At 37.0% G+C, this 20793-nt stretch overlaps 1 protein-coding gene across 2 annotated transcripts; it reads left to right on the top strand.

The window, feature by feature from the left end:
• Positions 1 to 14900: 14900 nt before the first annotated feature.
• LOC115712910 (protein DETOXIFICATION 27) lies at positions 14901 to 17993 on the top strand. Of its 2 annotated transcripts, XM_030641338.2 has the most exons (9): positions 14901 to 15256; positions 15378 to 15919; positions 16007 to 16093; positions 16175 to 16231; positions 16735 to 16973; positions 17071 to 17189; positions 17329 to 17415; positions 17583 to 17677; positions 17793 to 17993. In XM_030641338.2, the coding sequence occupies exons 1-8, from the start codon at positions 15008 to 15010 to the stop codon at positions 17637 to 17639; spliced, it is 1437 nt and encodes a 478-aa protein (XP_030497198.2). In that variant the 5' UTR covers positions 14901 to 15007; the 3' UTR covers positions 17640 to 17677; positions 17793 to 17993. The 2 variants fall into 2 exon arrangements, with proteins under 2 accessions (XP_030497198.2, XP_030497206.2); XM_030641346.2 differs by having other exon boundaries at positions 15120 to 15256; positions 15363 to 15919; positions 17583 to 17993.
• The last annotated feature ends 2800 nt before the right edge of the window (positions 17994 to 20793 follow it).

Raw genomic sequence — 20793 nt, 5'->3', positions numbered from 1 at the left:
TTTTTATTAACAACTCGCTTTATTCAAGGTCTTTGTTTGATTACGGGGCTACACATTCTTATGTGGCGGCCAGGGTCTTTAGTAAGTTGGGTAGACCCTTTGATAGATATGAATCAGGGTTTGGAACCCCGTTACACAGCGGAGAATTGGTTATCTCCAATAGGTGGATTAGGTCTATGCCGAATCGGGATAGATGGTGTAGAGAGTTAAGCGGCGATCGATAGAGATGAGCTTAGTCGAATTTGATATTATTTTAGGAATGGATTTCCTATCTAAATATTCGGCGAGCATTATTGTAAGAGGAAGATGGTGGTCTTCCAACCGGAAAGTGAAGAACCGTTTGTATTTGTGGGTTCGGTTCAGGGATCTCGGATCCCGGTGATCTCGGCTATGTCAGCGAGAGAATTATTGCACGGCGGGTGCTTAGGGTTTTCGGCGCGTGGTGGTGGACACCACTCGGCCGGACACCGTTCGGCCGAAGGACATCGAGTGGTTCGGGAATTTTTGGACGTTTTCCCGAAGAACTTCCGGGGGTTACCACCTCGGCGGGAGATTGACTTCGTGATTGACTTGGCACCGGGGGTGGATCCGGTTTCCAAAGCCCCGTATAGGATGGCTCCGGCTGAACTTAAGGAATTAAAGATTCAGCTCAAGGGTTGCTTGACATAGGGTTCATTCGGCCCGGTGTGTCACCCCCGGGAGCCGGTTTTGTTCGTCGAAGAAGAAGGATTGGTCTATGAGGATGTGCATCGACTACAGAGAGTTGAACAAGTTGACGGTGAAGAATAAATATCCATTACCTAGGATCGATGACTTGTTCGATCAGCTTCAGGGGAAGACGGTCTTTTCTAAAATTGATCTCCGTTCGGGTTACCATCAGTTGAGAATCCGAGAGGAGGACATTCCGAAGACGGCTTTCCGCACTAGGTATGGACACTACGAGTTTCTGGTTATGTCATTCGGACTAACCAATGCTCCTGCAGCATTCATGGACCTGATGAATAGAGTATTCAACGATTTCCTCGATATCTGTGTGATTGTGTTTATCGACGACATCCTTGTGTACTCTCAATCAGAAGAGGAGCACGAGTTACATCTTCAGATGGTACTGCAACGGCTTCGAGAACATAGACTTTATGCCAAGTTCAAGAAATGTGAGTTCTGGTTGTCTCAGGTGTCCTTCCTAGGGCACATTGTAAGTAAAGATGGGATCAAGGTGGATCCCGGGAAGATTGAATCCGTCAGGGATTGGCGAGACCGAAGACGATGTGAGAGATCGAAGCTTCTTGGGATTAGGCGGTACTCTAGTAGGTTCATGGAGGGGTTCTCCAAAATTTCAATGCCCCTAACCGAGCTTACAAAGAAGAATCAGCGGTTTATCTGGTCAGATAAATGCGAAGCTAGTTTTCAGGAGCTGAAACAGAGATTGATTACTGCTCCGGTGTTAGCTTTGCCTTCGGACAAGGAGAAGTTCGTAGTCTACTGTGATGCATCCAAACAGGGTTTGGGGTGCGTATTGATGCAAGCCGATCGGGTTATCGCTTATGCCTCCCGTCAGTTAAAGGATTATGAACAGCGATACCCGACTCATGATTTAGAATTAGCCGCAGTGGTTTTTGCACTGAAGATTTGGCGGCATTACCTGTATGGAGAGAAGTGTGAGATCTATACCGACCATAAGAGCCTCAAGTATTTCTTTACTCAGAAAGATTTGAACATGAGACAAAGGCGTTGGTTGGAATTAGTGAAGGACTACGATTGCGAGATCCTCTATCATCCCGGAAAAGCCAATGTAGTTGCGATGCCACGAGCGAAAGGGTCCGGGCAAGTAGCTAGCATGGTTCGAGATCTCACCCCGGCTAGGCCGAGGATATGGTTAGATCCAGCATTGAGTTTGTGGTAGGTCAGCTTCACAACTTGACGCTGCAATCTGATCTATTAGAAAGAATAAAAGTCGCTCAGATGACAGATCCGGAGTTAGTGAAGATCCGAGATGAGGTACTGGCTGGTCAAGCCAAAGACTTTTCAGTGTCAGACAGTGGGATGCTTTTGTATAAAGCCAGGGTTTGTGTCCCGAGCAGTGTGGAACTTAGAAATGAGATCTTTGAGGAGGCTCATTCTACTCCATATTCTCTGCATCCCGGCACCACCAAGATGTACCAAGATTTGAAACCGTACTTCTGGTGGAGCGGTATGAAGAAGAATTTGGTAGAATTCGTATCGAGATGCCTCACTTGTCAGCAGATCAAGGCTGAACATCGAGAGACCGGCGGGGTTGTTGCGGCCTCTAACCCTACCGGAATGGAAATGGGAGGATATTACGATGGATTTTGTGGTCGGGTTACCCGGGACCACGGGTTTGCATGATTCCATGCAGGGTAGTGGTGGGCCGATTTACGAAATCCGCTCATTTCTCGCCGGTCGAACAACATTTACGAGTGGATCGGTTGGCGGAGTTATATGTCGGGGAGATAGTGAGACTTCACGGGAGTACCGAAAGTCTATAGTTTCGGACGAGGGATCGAAATTCACCTCCAAATTTTGGCAAAGTTTGCAACGGGCAATGGGTACGAAGCTGAAATTCAGTACAGCATTTCATCCTCAGACAGATGGTCAGTCCGAAAGGACAATTCAGATATTGGAGGATATGTTGAGAGCCTGTGTTATGGACTTTGAGGGTTCATGGAGTAAATATCTACCGTTAATAGAATTTTCATACAACAATAGTTATCAGAGTACGATAGGGATGGCACCCTATGAACTGTTGTACGGTAGGAAATGTAGATCCCCTATCCACTGGGATGAGACAGGGGAGACGAAATACCTAGGTCCAGAGTCAGTTCAGCGGACCAATGAGGCAATAGAAAAGATAAAAGCTAGAATGCTTGCCTCACAGAGCAGACAGAAGAGTTACGCAGATCCGAAGCGTAGAGATGTTACATTTAAGGCAGGGGAACATGTTTTCTTGCGGGTTTCACCAATGAAGGGTATTAGACGCTTCGGGAAGAAGGGTAAGTTAAGCCCTAGGTTCATTGGGCCATTTCAGATACTCGAGAAGGTCGGGCAGGTAGCGTATCGGCTAGCCTTACCACCAGCATTATCGGCTGTTCATGACGTATTTCACATTTCCATGTTAAGGAAATACGTGTCAGACCCGACTCATGTCTTGAGTTATGAAACCCTTGAATTGCAGCCAGACTTAACCTATGAAGAACAACCTGTACAGATTTTGGATAAAAAGGAAAAATTTCTTCGGAACAAGACTATTGCACTGGTTAAGGTGCTCTGGAGGAACAGTAAGGTGGAAGAACCCACCTGGGAATTGGAGTCAGATATGAGGACTCAACATCCAGAGCTATTTAGGTTAGATTTCGAGGACGAAATCCTATTAACGGGGGGGATAATTCTAATGACCGCTCTAGTAATTTTTGATTAGTAAAGGCAATTAGCATTAATTTTTATTATTTTATTATTATTTGTAAATTAATTTAATTGTGGACCCCAATATTTAGAAATAAATATTAGAGTAATAATTTCTCAATTCCGGAGATTTTATTAAACTCTAGGGGTATTATTTAGCTTATATGTGTAATATGTTATGTAAAGCCCGCTTAGTTAATTTGGAAATTAGCAGTTGTTTATGTTTAATTATGAAATTATTTATAGATATTTAAATAATTTATTATTGTTATTTACGGAATTCAGAAATGCATGATTATGTCATCAGTAGTTTTTATATTTCGCATTTCGTTAATAGGTATTTTGGAACTCGGCGTTTGGCTCGGTAGGAAATCACAACTTAGTATGTTAGTAGTTTGGGGACGGGTTTTAGACATTGGGAATGTTGGGAATGGCCGGGAATTTAGAATTTCCCAAAAATACCCCTTTAGTATGATTTATGTGATTTTATGGTGGAGGGGCAAAATGGTCTTTTTGCCCCAATGACTTTTTGTCTTTTAGTGACTTTTATTTGGAAATTAAATGTTTATTTTAATTGTTTTGTGGCTGAAATAAATGAGATAAATGACTTTGTTTTATTCTCCAATTTTTACAAAATTTGGCTAAGTGTTGAAAAGAAAGAAAATTTCAAAGAAACACTCCCTTTTCTCTCTCTTTTTCGGCTGAAACTTGGGGTTCAAGAGCTGGAATTTTTGTGGTGATTCAAGCTTGGATTGCAAGCTCTAGTAATCCTTTGTTGAGGTATTTCTTTATATAATTTCTCTACCTTGTTTTCTTGAGTTTGTTTGATGAAAAAGTTGAGAAAATGCATGTTAATTTGAAGTTCTTGCTGCTGTGTTTAATTGTTGTTTCCAGTAGCTTAATTAGGTTTTAAATGGTTGGATTATATAGGTTTTAATGCATGCTAGTGGTGTTGTTTAAAGCTTTGAATTTCCTATGCAAATATGTGATTTTTGAGTGAAATGGTTCATTTTGTTTCTGTGAAATTGCTGGGTGTTCTTGTATGTTTTCAGAAGCTTATTCATGCTTATTTGAGTAGAATTAAATAGGTTTGGATGCATGTTAGTGGATTTAACCAAGTTTGAGTTTTGGAACTCAAAGCTTGGTCTTTAATGGTGAATTTTGCCTCTGTGTTTTCTGGGTGGTTTTGAGGCCTTAGATTTGTTCTTTGGGGTGTTTAGAACGTGCGGAAAGTTTGGTACCAATTGGGGTTGAATTGGTCGAGTTATGAGAATTTTAGTTGGCTGCTGCGAGCCGGAATTCCGATTGTACATCGGAATTCGGATGAAAATTCGAATTTTCCGAACGGAATTCGGATTGGGCAATAGGTCTACGGTTGGGGAAAAATTCAGGGACCCTAGTTTTCCTCGTTTTTATGTTTTTAGGGGTATTGCCATGCTTTTTATCGATAGGGAAACTTTTAGTTCCAAGTTTTAGTCCCCGGGAAGTGATTTAGCGTGTCACTTATAGCGTTGTGATTTTTATGGTTTAGGAGCCGATGTCCGTAAGCTCGGCTTCGGTTCGGGTTGACGACACCTGAAATCGGAATCCAGGTAAGATTAGTATAACAGTATGCATATGTAGATTACATGTTTAGCATGCATGTAGGAAGCCTATTAGATTACATTAGATATGTATGTTGGCTTCGAACCATCCAACCCTGTCACGTCGGTACAGGCTGGAGTATGACCAGCAGCCGGAGTATGACCGGTTCGGCCGGTGACATTTGGTTGGTGGTTCCGTACTATTGACGTATCCCGTCGGTACAGGCTGGAGTATGACCAGCAGCCGAGTATGGCCGGTTCGGCCGTCGGGATGATATAGTAACACGTCGGTACAGGTGGAGTATGACCAGCGGCGAGTATGACCGGTTCGACCGATCAGGTTGTTACGTGTCAATAGTACCGTCCCTATGAACGTTCAAAACTCAGTACCATGTTGGACATGGCAGTAGTGGCTCAGTACCATGTTGGACATGGCAGTAGCGGGACTCAGTATCGTGTTGGACACGGCAGTCAGTTTTATGTATGATATTATTATGCTTTTCTTACTGAGTCTGTCGACTCACAGTTTATGTTCATGTGTAGGTAAAGGCAAGGCTATAGCTGATGGACCGTGAGCGAGCTTATGAGATTGTACATGTCGGGGCGGTTAGGCCTGGAGCGTACGATCCTCGGGACAGCAAGGCTGAGATTTTTGTAACTGTCGTTAGACGACTTTTATTTTGATGTAATAGTTAAACAGTGAAACTTTTTGTAAATATTTTTATAATCGGGATCCCGAGTCTTTTATAATATGTTTTACAAGTTTAATCAAAAAGCAAAATTTTAATTAATCACGTTTTTCCATAAACCTCGTTGATTAGCAACGAGCTGCACAGTACGTTTAAAAATCACGTAATACGCCTAAGGTAGTTAGGGTGTTACATGTTATTTTTGTAATTTTTGCTCGGCGACAACGGAAAATGCGATGGATGGCTAGATTGATCATTAGAACCTTATTTTATGGTGGGGAATATTTTAGAGAAAATAAATTATCGGGGTTGAGTGGGGTTATGGATTTTGACCATTTTACCCCTAGCTTTAGAAAAACCTTAGTATTGGGATAAAGGGCATTTTAGACATTTGGTTAAATGGTGGGATAGGTGGCAGCCAAGTTTTGTGACACCTAGTATACTAAATATTCAGCAAAGAATAGAAAATCCTTTATGCATTTTAGGAAAAAGAAAGAAAATAAAGAAAAGTCATAAAATCAAGAATTCTCCTTTCCTTCCCTCTCTCTCTTCGAACCCAGCAGAAGCAAAGGAATTTTGGAGCTAAAATTCTGTGTTTTCTTCAAGGAATTCAAAGGAAATCAAGCTAAGATAAGCCCTAGTCTTATCCCTCTCTTGTTCTTGAATTTTATGGAAGGTTGAATATGAGATTTCTAGGTTTAGTGGCTGTTAGGTTTTCATGTGCTTAGGGTTCAATTTCTAGGGTTAGTTTGAGTTAATTTATGTCCCTAGCAGCTGGTTTTGATGCTTGATATTAGTTTTAAGCAAGCTTGAGTTTTGAAATTCAAGCTTTGAGCTTTAATGGCAACTTGAGTATTGGTGATTTATTCTGTGAAATACTGGCTGGGTTTTATTGTTTATGCATTGAATAGGTGCTCTGGAAGGTTTCATGGCAATTGGTGGAAGATTGAGCAACAAATGAAATGCTTTGGGGAAACTGGTGAAAACCGGCTAGCCGGTTTGCAGTGCCACAAAAACTGGCTAGCCGGTTTTGGCAGGGTTCCCCGGGCCTTTCATTTTCTCAATTTTTGCCATTTCGATGCCTCGGTTGGGTGTTTCCCCATTTCCAGAGTTAGAATAACCCTTTAAGAGCATAGCAGAACCTAGGGTTTTGGTTTTGGATTTCCCGGGATTAGGGTTTTAATCGTGTGACTTACCCGGTTTCAATATGTGATTAGGGCATCCAGCTAGCACGAGAATTCCATTCAGGTCGGCCAACACACTTGAATTCGGAAAACAGGTACGAACTGTGTATAATGTATGATTTGATTATCTGAATGTATGTATGTGTTAATATGTATACATGCTTATTTGTTGTGATTCATACACTACCAACACTTGTACGGTTGCGGTACGGAGTGCATTGGTAAGGTGTATGATGTTTGGAAGTACATCATAGTGTTACCAGCACTTGTACGGGAAGGTACAAGGTGTCTGTGGTACAACACTAGATAGTACTCAAGGTGCGGTCATACCTTACCTACACTAATACGAGGGTATACCGAGTGCATGTGGTACATGGTACATGGTCGTATCTTGTTAGAACGTTCATACTCATCTGTTAAGCTCTGTAAATAGGTGTATGGGCGCCTATTTACAGGTCGGAAATTATATGATATGTTATATGCATTTCTTACTGAGTCTATTGACTCACAGTTTCTGCTTCCATGTGTAGGTAAAGGAAAGGCGAAGGCTGAACAGGAGTGAACCTGCGGGTGAGATTGTACATGTCATGCAGCGCGACCTGGAGTGTTCGGTCTCGGGACATCTGGGAGTTGTATTTTGAAAGTCGCTGTGCGACCAGTAAATTTGTGTATTTTGGAATGTATATTTTGAAAAGTAAATTTTACAAAGTTTTAAAACGGGATCCCTGAATTTGTAAATATATTATTATATTACAAAGTTTAGTATTTAATGCAAAAGTTTTAATTTGTCACGTTTTTCGAGAAATTTCTTTGATTAGAAAAGATTGCACAATAATTGAAAAAGCACTGTAGCGTGCCTTAGCATTAGGGCGTTACATCTCCTCTACTAAATTAAATTGATAATCCTTGTTCACAATCTTTAGTAACATGCATATCTTTTTCCTCAACATCAATTAAGTATGATTTGTTCCTGAGATACTAATTAGTTATTTTCTTTAAAAGCATAACATGTATTTTATTTTGTCAATTTTCAATGATATTTGATTACATTGCTTGTTTAGAATTTCATATATGTATTGTACACATTTTATTTTATTTTCGGTTTCTTAAAAATAAAAAGGAGAGGGAGGCGTGTGACTTGATTCATGGGCTAAGGAAATTTTGTGCTTAATTGGTAAGTATCAATATTTATTCTTCCTTGATTTATTTTTGATATGTTTCCATTTAAAGATTGATCTTTTATATGGTAATGTGTCTTTAATCTTGAAAGATTGACTTATTTTTGGAAATATTGTTGGTAATTCTAGTTTCCTTTTGTTTTTTTTTTTAAAAAAAAAGGAAAGGAGTTGCAAGAGAATGGGCGGTTTCCTTTTGTGTTCTTGGGCTGGTAGTTTATCTTTTTAAGTTGGTTTCCTCTTTTGATCCTCTCTCACATGATAATATAAACCAACTTCCTTTGTTTTTTATAACCTAGCTACCCGATCCCTATTTTTTGTGTTCTTGCTTCTTTGTTTCTCATTCTTACTTTTAGAAATTCATTGCTTCAACTAAGAACCTAGGGCATCCAAGGAAAATAGTGGAATCCGAACAAGCCCCCTCAAATGCTCTTCTTGCTGCTCCAATCGTCTTGCTGCCATGGAGGAGGTTCAACAAGAGATGTCCAAGCAGCTGTCCTCATTGATCAAGCTTTATAGGGCATAAGTTTTCTTTCTTTTTGTTTTTGTTGGACATATTTCTATATTTTCATTTCTTTTTGTCTTTGGCTCTTATAGATAAACAAAAAGGGGGAGTAATTGGGTTTTTAATTGTATACTCAACTGTCTAGGGGGAGTTGAGGTTTGTGTTTGTGTTTGTGTTTGTGTTCGTCTTTGGTCAAAGTTAGCTTTTTATTTTGGTTTAATGTTGTGCTTCTCAGGGGGAGATTTTATGTTTGTTTCGCTAACTTTGTTTTGTAGGTGTTTGTTAATTAATAATATTTTGATTATCTAAAGTGCCAAAGGGGGAGATTGTTAGGTCTTTTTTTTGGCAATTTAGTTGTCAAAATATTTTTTAATTAATGTGCATTTTATTGAGCATTCAATTTATTTTTATCAACTCTGGACCCTTTTTCCAGGGGGAGTTGTGTTTGGTACTTGTGAACTTATTTGGATTAAAAGTTAGCATGTTGTTTTGTTGTTTTACAATTTCGAGTGTGTTACTCAGGGGGAGTTGTTATTTGCTCTTGCTAACTTTAACTTGCAGGTACTTTGTGTTAAAAATTATTTTGTTCATCTAAAGTGCCAAAGGGGGAGATTGTAAAGTCCTTTTTTGGCAAGTTAGTTGACAAAATAATTTTTCCATTTATGGTAAGATTGTTGAGCATTCATATTCGATTTCTTACCTTATAAATTCGGATTGTAGTTACCCTTTTCCTTGTTTGGAAAGTTGCACTTTTAGCTGAACTTTCCTTTGTTGAAAAACTTCTCAAAAGAAGGAATTCTCTTTTGGAAAGTTGTCTTTTTTAGGGAAACTTTGATTATTGACTTTTCCTTATTGATTTTGATTGTATCTTGATACAATCAGAATATCTAATCTGTTTTTGGCAGGAATCAAGCATTGATAGAAGATCGGACCCGATTTTAGCAAGTTTCCTGTTTCTGGTCAGATCTGCTGCGTCAACAACCGAATCTGATGTAGCAGATCGTGTTTCTTTAGGAAAGTTCTTGTACAGCTGTAGATTCGAACTTGTGGTTGCCTCTTTGGTTTCTATGTTCTATAAATAGAGCCTAGAGAGCAACCATTCGAATTACCTCTTCCATTATTCATTTTTTGCATTTATCTTCTGAGAGAAGAGAGTGTTTCTTTGTTTTGTGAGAGCCTAGTTGTTCATCTAGGTTCTAGTTGTTCTATTTCTGTTCTTACTCTGTCCTAGAGGTTGTGAAGAACTACTTGACTGAACAAGAGATTGGTCTTCGGGAGAAGACTTGATAAAGCCTTACTTCGGGAGGAAGTAAGCACTTGGTCTTCGGGAGAAGACTTGTTGAGGCCTTACTTCGGGAGGAAGTAAGCACTCGCACTTCAAAGACGAAGGGAGTTCGGGCTTGAAGGTGTTTCAAGAAGTCAGATTCATAAAGTGGATTACAAAGGATTGCGGCAATACTTTAGAGGGAGTCTAAACTTGTTTAAGTCAATTGTCTTTGTAATTTTGATACTTTATTAATTGATTTCATTCTCTGGGCGTGGCCCCGTGGACTAGGAGTGTTCGAGAGAACACTGATACCACGTATAAATCTCTTGTGTCAAGTTATTTATTTTTCTGCAAATATTTTATATTCTGTGTGTTCAGTTTTGCTGTAGTAGAATTACTTTCTGCTGCTGCAAACGCTTACAGTTTTTATATTTTCTTATATACAACTGACATTTGCAAAAACAGGGTTTTTCAATTTTCATTTGGTCAAGCTCGAAGGAAATCATCCTTTACTTTCTATTTTCCAGATAGAAGCTATAGATTCCATATTTATGTTAGCGCTCCCACTCAATTGCACTACCGTGTTCCCAAAATGTACGTATCACCCTAACCCAAAAGTAGGCTTAACTAACAAATCAAAGAACACGAGTAACACTCTTGAGATTGAACCTAATCATATCAGGATTAAGATCGTTTGATCTAGGATCAACTAGGTGATATTGACTTGAATAGATATTACGGTAAGTTTAATAAATCTATGTCAAAGTTCAATATCGGTCCCTTCTGATGCATACTCCATGCATCCAACCCAAGCTTTACTTTAACCAATGCTCTGGAAAGAGCATAGCATTTCTCCAAATGCAAGTAAACTTTGTTGTAGATTGTCATATCAATAAAACTCCAGTGTTCTGATAAATCTAGGAATCTTTAATCACATAGTCATGTTTACTTTCCACTGTGTTGACAACACAATAAACAGGATCAAGTATGTGAAAAGGGTTTGGATGAATTTATAAATCAAGTAGACAAACAATTGATAAGATGAACCAAAACATACAAATGAATGAAAAATACTTCTGTTTCTTTATTGATATTGAATAAAATGGATTACATTGAAATGGAACCCAACAGCTAGACGCTGCCAAAGGCAGATGGGTTGACGAGCTATCTCAGGTGCTTTGGGCCCACAGAATTACCGAGAAGACAGCTACGGGACACACTCCTTTCTCGCTAGCATTTGGCTCGGAAGCAATGCTGCCTGTTGAAGTGAACATATCGACTCACATAAGAGAGATTTATAATCAAGTAGAAAACCAGGAACTTTTAAAATTGTCCTTTGATCTTCTTGAGGAAAAACGAACTGTCGCAAATCACCAACTCCGCATACCAACACCGAGTTACAAGATACTTCAACAAGAAAGTCAAGAAAAGACTATTCAATGTTGGAGACTTGGTGCTAAGACGAGTCTTTACAAATACAAGAGACGCATCTACTGAAGTGTTCAACCCGAATTGGGAGGGTCCATATGTCATCGAAGCAGTAGTTGGAGTCGAAGTTTATAAATTGGCTCGACTTGATGGCTCGCTAATAAAGAACTACTGGAACGTAGAACATTTAGGACCCTACTACCAATAAATAAATGATGTAACTCGCATTACTGATGTAAACTTTAAACTTCAGCTATGAATAAAGAGAATCATTTATATTAAGTAATTACAAAGTTTCCTTCTTTAAAAATTACTTAAGGGGCATTTATGTATGATTAACCAGAATTTATCTGGAAATACATTGTATAATGCAAACCCATCATTTCAATTTTTTTTTTTTTGAAATTCAAAGGTTCTCGACTAAACTTCTTTGACAAAAGTGGAGTCAAACTGTTATAACTCTCTGACCAAACTTTTTTGACGAGAGAGGGGTCGAATCGTTATAACATCTTGATCAAAACTTTTTCACAAAGAAAGAATTAAACAACTATAATTTTTGATTTATAACCTATCCGACAGGAAAGGAAAATCAAAAGTTATAACTCACGTATAAAACTGAATGCTACCGGTTCTCACGAGCTAGGAAAGTACAAAACGAGACATCACGATGCCTTGATAAAAGTACTTAAATCTAGAAAATGGATAGATCATATAACTATTTATACGAGCAAATTAAAAATATACAAAGTGATAAAATCCTTAAAGTGTATTTAAGTTTTCTTAAGGCAGATTATAACTGCTATAGCGAGGCAGAATTGACAACTGCTCGAAAATCAAAAAGTTTGGTAGATTACTGCAATGGAGAAACCCAAAAGTAATGTATATTTAATCAAAATATAGTTGTTTACATTGTGAATAAAAATGCAAGCAAACACAATTGTATTAAGTTCAAATGAAAACAGTACAAGACATTTAAGATAAGGAAAAACCTAAAACCAGTTACAACTTTGTCTTTACAAAAATGCCACTAGGGGCAAACCATTAAGTCATCTTCCTAAACCAAGGATGAGAGGGGAAGCCGATGAACTCGAGAAAGACCGTCTGCACATAGCTTGAAAAAGACCATCTACACGTAGCTCAGAGAAACACCGACTACACATAGCTTGAGAAAGACCGGCTACATGTAGAGAGCCTTAATCTCTGCACAGACCTCATTCCCCTCATCATCACAAGATCCCATTTCCTGAAGCCGAGATCTTTTTCCCAGCCTCAGGAAATTCCTCGATCCCAGAAAGAGGTTGGTACAAAGATCTTCTGGCGCAGGTTTGGGTCTTGGGTTGGTCGGATTCTCTGATAGAAACCAAGCTAGCTTCCTTCCCAAATTCATCTGCAACCATGCCAACCTTCCTCTGGAATTCTTTATCAGCCTGGGGTGGACCTTTTAAATCGCCCACAAGATCTATGATCACTTGTGAGGATTGCCCATGGCAGGCTATGGGGTTCCCATAGTTTGGATTGGTTGGAAGCTCCTCAGCCTTGGAACCCATCGTTTCCAGCTCCGATTGAGGCTTGAAGTCTGTAGGAATACATGGAAAATGGTTGGAGCATCTAGGTATTATGAGTTTGAAAGAATGAACTTCTGAACTCAGAAGGGACATTTTGGCAGGAAAGAAATGATCCATTATGAAAATGGATCTCACTAAAGAGCCAGAAGGTTTGTGAAAAATGACAAGCTTGAGCCGCCCTTTTATACACGAAGTCCAGTGACAAGAAAGCCAAATATTAAGAAATCTAACGGTTGGAAGTTGTGCAAAATATGAAGAGACGATTCATAATGACTCTCGAAATTGTACAACCGCCAGAGTTGAAGGATGCATTTTTCCAAGAAAAGATCTTGACAAAAATGCCCTCTATAATTATTAAAAAGCTCTTTTTACTAAAAAAGAAATTTTTAAGAGGCAGTTGTTATACTCGAAATTCGGATGGAGGACACGTGTCAAGATTAAGGGAATGAGAATCGGTGCAATATCTTTTTATGGAATAACTCATTACTTACGTAAGTATCAGAGTATATTTGTAACCCGCTGATTGTAAGGTCTTAGGCGAGGAATCAATGTACCAACTGGTACTTAGTGTATTAGCGAGAAACCATATGTCGCTGAATATGAATAGCGAAGCACCGAAGAAAGTGACACATACCAACTATAAAAGTCCTTAGCTTGCAATGAACAAACTAATTGTAAAAGTCGGATTGGCTCGAAGAGCAAGTAAGCGAGATGACCATCTCGCTATGAGAAGACTTCCTATAGCTTCATCCAACTAACAGGAGCGAGGCTTACAACCCTAGCGAGTTAGAATGACCTCTTCATAAATAACCGCAATCGACACAAGACATACATTGTTGACCTCGGAAGGAAGAATGGCCCTAGCTCGCTATTGAGATCACTATAATCAAGTTTCTGTCGAGACATCTCCAGATTCAACAGTTAAAGACGTGTTTAATACATGATAGTGTTAACCCAATAAAAGCTGTTGAATCACAACTATACGGTTTTCAAATCATAAACCGCATTTACACTACATAATATGTAATCAAATCCCACAATTTTAGGGATGATTGCTGTAAAATTATTTCGGTCAACTTTGTAATTAACGGCCCACTATGTAATTATATATAGTGGCAGAAAAATTTAAAAAAGGGACGAAAAAATTCATATGAAAGAGGCCCTGAAAAATACTCCGAAATTTGAATAAGATTGACTCGTGGATAATGCAGAATTTTAACTGCAAAACCACATAAAAAACCATGTGTTCATATTCTTTATTTTGATAGCTTTAATTTTTTCTGTGTGAAATCAATATTGTGAGGCTCAAATTTGGTTAACGAAAATCCGCGTTAACAATAACGACAAAAAAAAAAATCCCCACTCATATCGATAATCTATCGAAAACACGTTGATAATTAATCAATAATAACTAAATTCCAAGCTTTTTTTTAAAACTTGAACTATCGATAACTTATCGAGAACATATTGAAAAACTGTCGATAAATGTCTTCCCTGACCTTAAGATATTTGGATCGAGAATGTATCGATAAAGCATCGAGAAAATTACGCACACACTGAATACTCAAGAAAACTAGATCTCACGATTTCAACGAAGAATACATCAAAACTAAATAAATAAAAACAACACTATATAAATCTACTGAAAATAGAGTATACTTTTATAATTATTTTAAAAAAATATTTTATAAAACACTTACCCATTAAGTCACGAGCTCTGACCTCTGAACTTTGTGGTGGGACGTTTTGGGTCTTTGACGGGCTTCCATGGATGACCGGAGACCGAGGATGCTTCCATGACAGACATTTGGGCATCCACAGAGGACCGGGCGAGTTGAGGGCGGCGAGATCTTTGGGCGGATGAGAGGGATCTAGAGGAAGAAATAGAGGGAGAAGGTGGTGGCTCCTTTTGGATGGGATGATGAGAGAGACGTAGAGAGAGAAAAAACTTTTTTAGGTTTTTTAAGTTTTTGAAATAAAATAAATGAGAAGGGTTTTTTTTTGGATATAATGTATAATTATTAGAATAAAATGGTATAAATTTATTAGGAAAGTAATCTTTGTAAATGAGACTTTTTTTTTTTTTTTTTTTTTTTTTATGAATAGTAAATAAAATTTCCCTTTTAGAAATGTTAATAGCGGGAGCTCACTTCTCTGTTCGGCGAGTCAAGGGGGTCATCAAACTTAGAAAATGATAGAAGAAGAAGAAGTCCCTTTGCTTAAGTACCAGCAAGAACCACGAAGTGAGTATCTGGTTACACGAACATGGCTGGAATCAAAAAAGATATGGCAAATAGCTGGACCCTCCATCTTCAGCCGCCTTGCCATGTTCTCCGTCACTATAGTTACCCAATCATTCGCCGGACACTTCAGTGACGTGGATCTCGCTGCCATCTCCATCGTTACCACCGTCATCGTCGGCATCACATTCGGATTCCTGGTAATCTTCACTCATCAGTATGTTACTACGCGTTTACCCGTCTGTTGGTGTGCATATATTTGTTCTTAATTCTGGAACTGATCGATTATCGCCACGGGAATGGGAGTTTTGTTTTATTTAGTTAGGCATGGCGAGCGCGCTCGAGACTCTTTGTGGACAGGCTTATGGAGGGAAAAAGTACCATATGATGGGAATTTACATGCAACGTTCTTGGATTGTGCTCTTTATAAGTTCGGTTTTATTAGTGCCCATGTTTATATTTCCAGCTCCGATCATGAAGCTCATCGGTCAGACCGAGGCGGTTGCGGAGAAGACTGGTCTGGTGGCTAAATGGCTTATTCCGTTTCATCTGAGCTTTCCGTTTCAGTTTTCGTTGCAGAGATTCTTGCAGAGCCAGCTGAAGATGGCTCCGATTGCTTGGATTTCCGGTGGCGTTCTAGGGCTTCATGTTATTTTAAGTTGGGTTTTTGTGTATAAGATGAGGGTAGGTCTTGTTGGCGCTGCTTTGACTATTGACTTTGCCTGGTGGCTCTCGGTCTTGGGAATGCTTGGATACACTGTTTATGGAGGTTGCCCTGAAACATGGACTGGTTTATCAAGTCAAGCTTTTGTTGGGCTCTGGGACTTTATTAAGCTCTCTTTGGCTTCTGGGATCATGCTCTCGTATGTGTTTGCTCTATCTCTCAATCTCTTTTACTCATATTCTCTTATGGTGGATGAAATGTAAGCAAAGTGTTTGTAATATGTCAGGTTGGAGAATTTCTATTACAGGATGTTGGTCATTGTATCTGGTTATTTCCAAAACACTCACATTGCAGTCGATGCCCTTTCAATCTGGTTCGTTCAAATTCACAACCTTGTCCTTAACTATATTTTTTTAAATTAGTACTCTAATGCACCTCCTCTGTTTTTATGTAGTGTAACAATTTATGGTTGGGAGTCTATGATTCCTCTTGGATTTTTGGCTGCAACAGGGTAAGTTTCACTTACTTGTACGTTTCTATCTTTCATTTTGTGCATGAAGTACTATCATTGGTTAACCGGGCTGTTGAAGCTCTTCAAGATTTTCAAATGAAGGGTGGACCACTCCAATTTTTACTAACAATCATGAAGCGGTACCACATGGATGCACGAACATCAGTCATTCGCTCAATTGATGTTTCTCCCCTTTTTAATCTTCTTAGACTTTTATAGGAGAAACCATACACACAAATACGCAGCATCGCTTCCCTTGGTCTTTCTCCCATGGGAGAAATATAATTCAAATTCAGTTCGACATTGTCCTTTTTTGGCCCAACCTGTATTTTGTTCAAATGTCATCTTAAGAACTAGCAAATTTTGCTTTCTTGTTTATTGTCCTTTTTCGGTAGATCATTTAGGAAACCTATATATCAAGAGTATAATAAAAAAGGAACAATAGTCCTTATACCTTGTGAATTTGGTTGAGTTTACTGGATCATATTTTTTCACCGAGTTAGGGTGCGGGTGGCAAATGAGCTTGGTGCAGGAAATGCAAAAGGTGCAAAGTTTGCCACAATGATTTCAGTATTTACTTCCATATGCGTGGGACTTGGGTTTTGTTTAATAGTCGTGCTACTCCATGAAAAGCTGGCCATGATCTTTATGTCAACTCTTCCTGTTATTAAAATGGTCAATGAGTTAGCAATCATGTTGGTCTTCTCCATTCTTTTCAATTGTATTCAGCCAGTTCTCTCAGGTCAGAAAGTACATATCATTATTACACTAGTTTAATTTGCAAAATCTGAAATATAGTCTCATGTAGGGATTTAGGGCCTTGTATTTGTGAATTCCAGGGGTTGCTGTGGGATCTGGTTGGCAATCAAAAGCTGCTTTCGTAAACATGGGTAGCTACTACCTTGTGGGGGTACCACTTGGTGTATTTTTCGGGTGGTATCTGTCGTTGGGTATTATGGTATGCATGGTTGCCTCTTTCTGTGGAGTCTTTCCAATAAAAATGAACATGAAACTAATGCTAAAAGCCAACAGTTCTGAATGGGTTATCCAATTATTACGAGTTCTCTACATAAATTCCCTTGAGTTTCCATGAGCAGGGAATATGGGCCGGAATGCTTGGTGGAACCATTGTTCAAACCGTACTTCTCATAATCATCACTATGAGATGCGAATGGGAAAAAGAGGTAACAGAACTTCTGATATTAGGAAAGTTTATAGGAAAGTTTTGAAAATAATATCAAATTGTGGGGGTCATGTCATGTCACTAAAATGTGGATGTAGCAGTATACTGACATTCTCATGAATTAGAACACTGTTTAGACATTTAATATATTTGGAATTTGACTCGCAGGTGCAGAAAGCTTGGATGAATATCATCAAGGAAGCTGCGTCCAATTGTAACAATTAATTGGAGTTCAGAATAATGTTTGAGCATCATCATTTCATGTACATTCCAACCAAATTTGTCACATTGTCTTGAAAATTCATTTAGATGATTCACATCTTCCCTGATAATACCTCTGTCAAGCTAAGAGTAAAATGAACCTACATTTGGCTTCAGGTCGTTGCCTAGCCAGTACATACCAGGCCCCTGGGAAGGAAATATGAAGATTCATTTTGGTGGCCTATATATTGTTAATATGGTTCCTTCTATATTTTCATCTCTAATAAACTCATTTTGTTTTGTTTTTGTTAATATTTATTTTTGAAGGATAATATGTCATTTATTGAAATAAATTCTTCAGCATGAAGCAGATGATTATTACTCGAGCCTTAACATGGTAATTAATAATAATATCATAGACGTCTAATTTCGTATTTATAACTTTTGTTCAATTATAAAATCTTAATACAAGCTTAACTGCACCAGAATGTAAGTTTGATGCATTTACTTGCGGGATAGGTTGTGAAATTTAATATTGAAACAATTGTCTCGTTCCACTAACGTAGCTAAACAATTTATATGATAAGTCAATGTCATACATATGAAATAGTGCATTTAAATTGGGCGTCCTGAACTTGATTTATATTTTTTCATTTTTAGACTTTAAAATAGTATTTTTTTTTTTTTTTTTTTTTTTTTTTTTGTGTATTTTTACAGAATTCTATATAGAAACTCCTATTGCAACTAGCGTTACAACCACTTTAGAAACACAAACCGTAAATTAATTAAAATACTAGTTAAAAAAAAAAACAGTATATGGGGTAATTCCCCTTTACAAAATAAGTCGTGCTATGTTGTGCCTTAGAAAAACGTCCTAGTGCGACTATTTTTAAAGAGCAGGTCCAATATTTTTGTATCGTGTTCGAATTCGTGTTGTGCTTTGTTTGTGGTGATCTGTTTTTCCTAAACAAGCTAGATGGTTTTCATATCCATACTTAAATTCATGCTTTACTTTATATATACAGTAGAACCTCTATTCAAGAATACACTTGGGACTAAGTAAATTATATTCTAATTGAGAGGTTATAACTAAATAGAGATACACTAGAAAAAAAAATTAAAATACTAAAAAATATCAATGTAACAATAATAACAATAAATAATTATTAATACTATATTATAATAGAATTGTTTTAAAGTAAATATAATGTTAATACATATATTACAATTTGGAATAAAATTATTAATTTTATGTAAATAAATTTACAAAATATATGTATATATTTTATAAAGATATAATTATTCTTATATAGAGGTATACTTTGTTAATACGGGACTTAGAAAATGTTTAACTAATTACAATTTAGAGGTTATTCTTATTTATAACTGACCCAAATTGGGACTTGATTTTTTTATAACAAATTAGAGGTTATTCTTGAATAAAGTATTCTTAAATAGAAGTTCTACTGTAGTTAAAAAAAAAAAAAACAGTATATGGGGTAATTCCCCTTTACAAAATGAGTCGTGCTATGTTGTGCCTTAGAAAAACGTCCTAGTGCGACTATTTTTAAAGAAAAGGTCCAATATTTTTGTATCGTGTTCGAATTCGTGTTGTGCTTTGTTTGTGGTGATCTGTTTTTCTTAAACAAGCTAGATCGATTTCATATCCATACTTAAATTCATGCTTTACTTTATATATATATATATATATATATATATTTTATAATTAATAAGTTAATTACGTAACTATATGCATATTTAATAGTTTCAATTATATTCATATAATTTTTTAACAATATTTTATAGATAATCATATAAAAAAAATAATTAAATTATTAAAATTTAAATATTTACTTATAAAATCTCAAATTTTTATCACACTATAAATAAATTAATATAAATTTTAAATTATACTTTTAATAATTTTAATTATAGAATTACAATATTCAGTGTTATATTTAAGTTTTATTATTATTTTAATAAGTTAATTACTTAACTATATGTATATTTTATAGTTTCAATTATATTCATATAATTTTTCAACAATATTTTATAGATAATCATATAAAAAAATAATTAAATTATTAAAATTTAAATATTACTTATAAAATCTCAAATTTTTATCACACTATAAATAAATTAATATAAAATTTAAATTATACTTTTAATAATTTTAAGGGGAATTACCCCATATACTATTTTTCTAACTTTTCTTTTTTGAAATTTACAGTTTGGGTTTCTAAAGTGGTTGCAGCGCTAGTTACAATAAGGGTTTTTATATAATTTTTTTGTTGCAATTTAGGTTGCAGCGCTAGTTGCAATAAGGGTTTCTATGTAGAATTTCGTAAAAATGCAAAAAAAAAAAAAAAAAAAAAAAAAAAAAACTGTTTAAAGTGTAAAAATGAAAAAACTCCAAAAATTATAGAATTACAATATTTAGTGTTATATTTAAGTTTTATTATTATTTTAACTTGTTTATAATTGACAAGTACATATTATTATTAAATTATCAGCTGTTTTAATATTTCGTGTCGTGCTTTTTGGGTTTGTTGCATGTTGTGTCTTTTGAGCTAGTCTATTTATACTTACGTGTTGTGCCTTTCGTGCCGTGTCGTGCTTAATTACATACTTTCCATGCGGTGTTGTGCCAATTTATAGTATTGTATTGTGTTGTACCCAAGTCCATATTTTTCATGCCTAATTGTGCCCGTGCCTTCCGGGCTTGTAATGTGTCGAAAGTTCTACCCTTATTTACAACACTAATCTAAAATACTAACCAACTCTGGACGTCCAACCATTTGAATTTTATTGACCTTTATAAATGTCTCCCTTTTGAAAAAATATAGTCTAAGCATCCATGTCCATGGTGTCCATTTTATATTCCTTTCGACCTCATTAATCTCTTCTTGTTCTCAATACACTAAAATTGGCTTTTTATCGTCACTTTATGGATGTTGTGTTGGAATGCATGCCTTTTTATTTTCAATACTTTTTGCTTTTAAATCAGTCTTAGTGCAAATAGCTCAAACCTTTTTACTTAGACATGAATAAGACCTGACACGAACATGTTAGAGGCATCAAAATCAGAATCATAACACTTTCTGTTTGGGGCACCCGGGCCCCAGGCCATTTGGTGATGCACCTAATGCGCTTCCAACCATAATATTGACGAAGTATC

This window comes from Cannabis sativa, chromosome X, assembly GCF_029168945.1.
Source record: "Cannabis sativa cultivar Pink pepper isolate KNU-18-1 chromosome X, ASM2916894v1, whole genome shotgun sequence".
NCBI lineage: Eukaryota > Viridiplantae > Streptophyta > Magnoliopsida > Rosales > Cannabaceae > Cannabis > Cannabis sativa.
This window is presented reverse-complemented; position numbering and strand designations above follow the sequence as displayed.

Excerpts from the sequence above, each read along its gene's own strand:
- LOC115712910 (XM_030641338.2), top strand. The coding sequence starts at position 15,008 with ATGATAGAAGAAGAAGAAGTCCCTTTGCTTAAGTACCAGCAAGAACCA. Across the intron at positions 15,257-15,377 it reads GCATCACATTCGGATTCCTG|TTAGGCATGGCGAGCGCGCT; the intron begins GTAATCTTCACT and ends TGTTTTATTTAG. Across the intron at positions 17,190-17,328 it reads ATCTGTCGTTGGGTATTATG|GGAATATGGGCCGGAATGCT; the intron begins GTATGCATGGTT and ends TTCCATGAGCAG.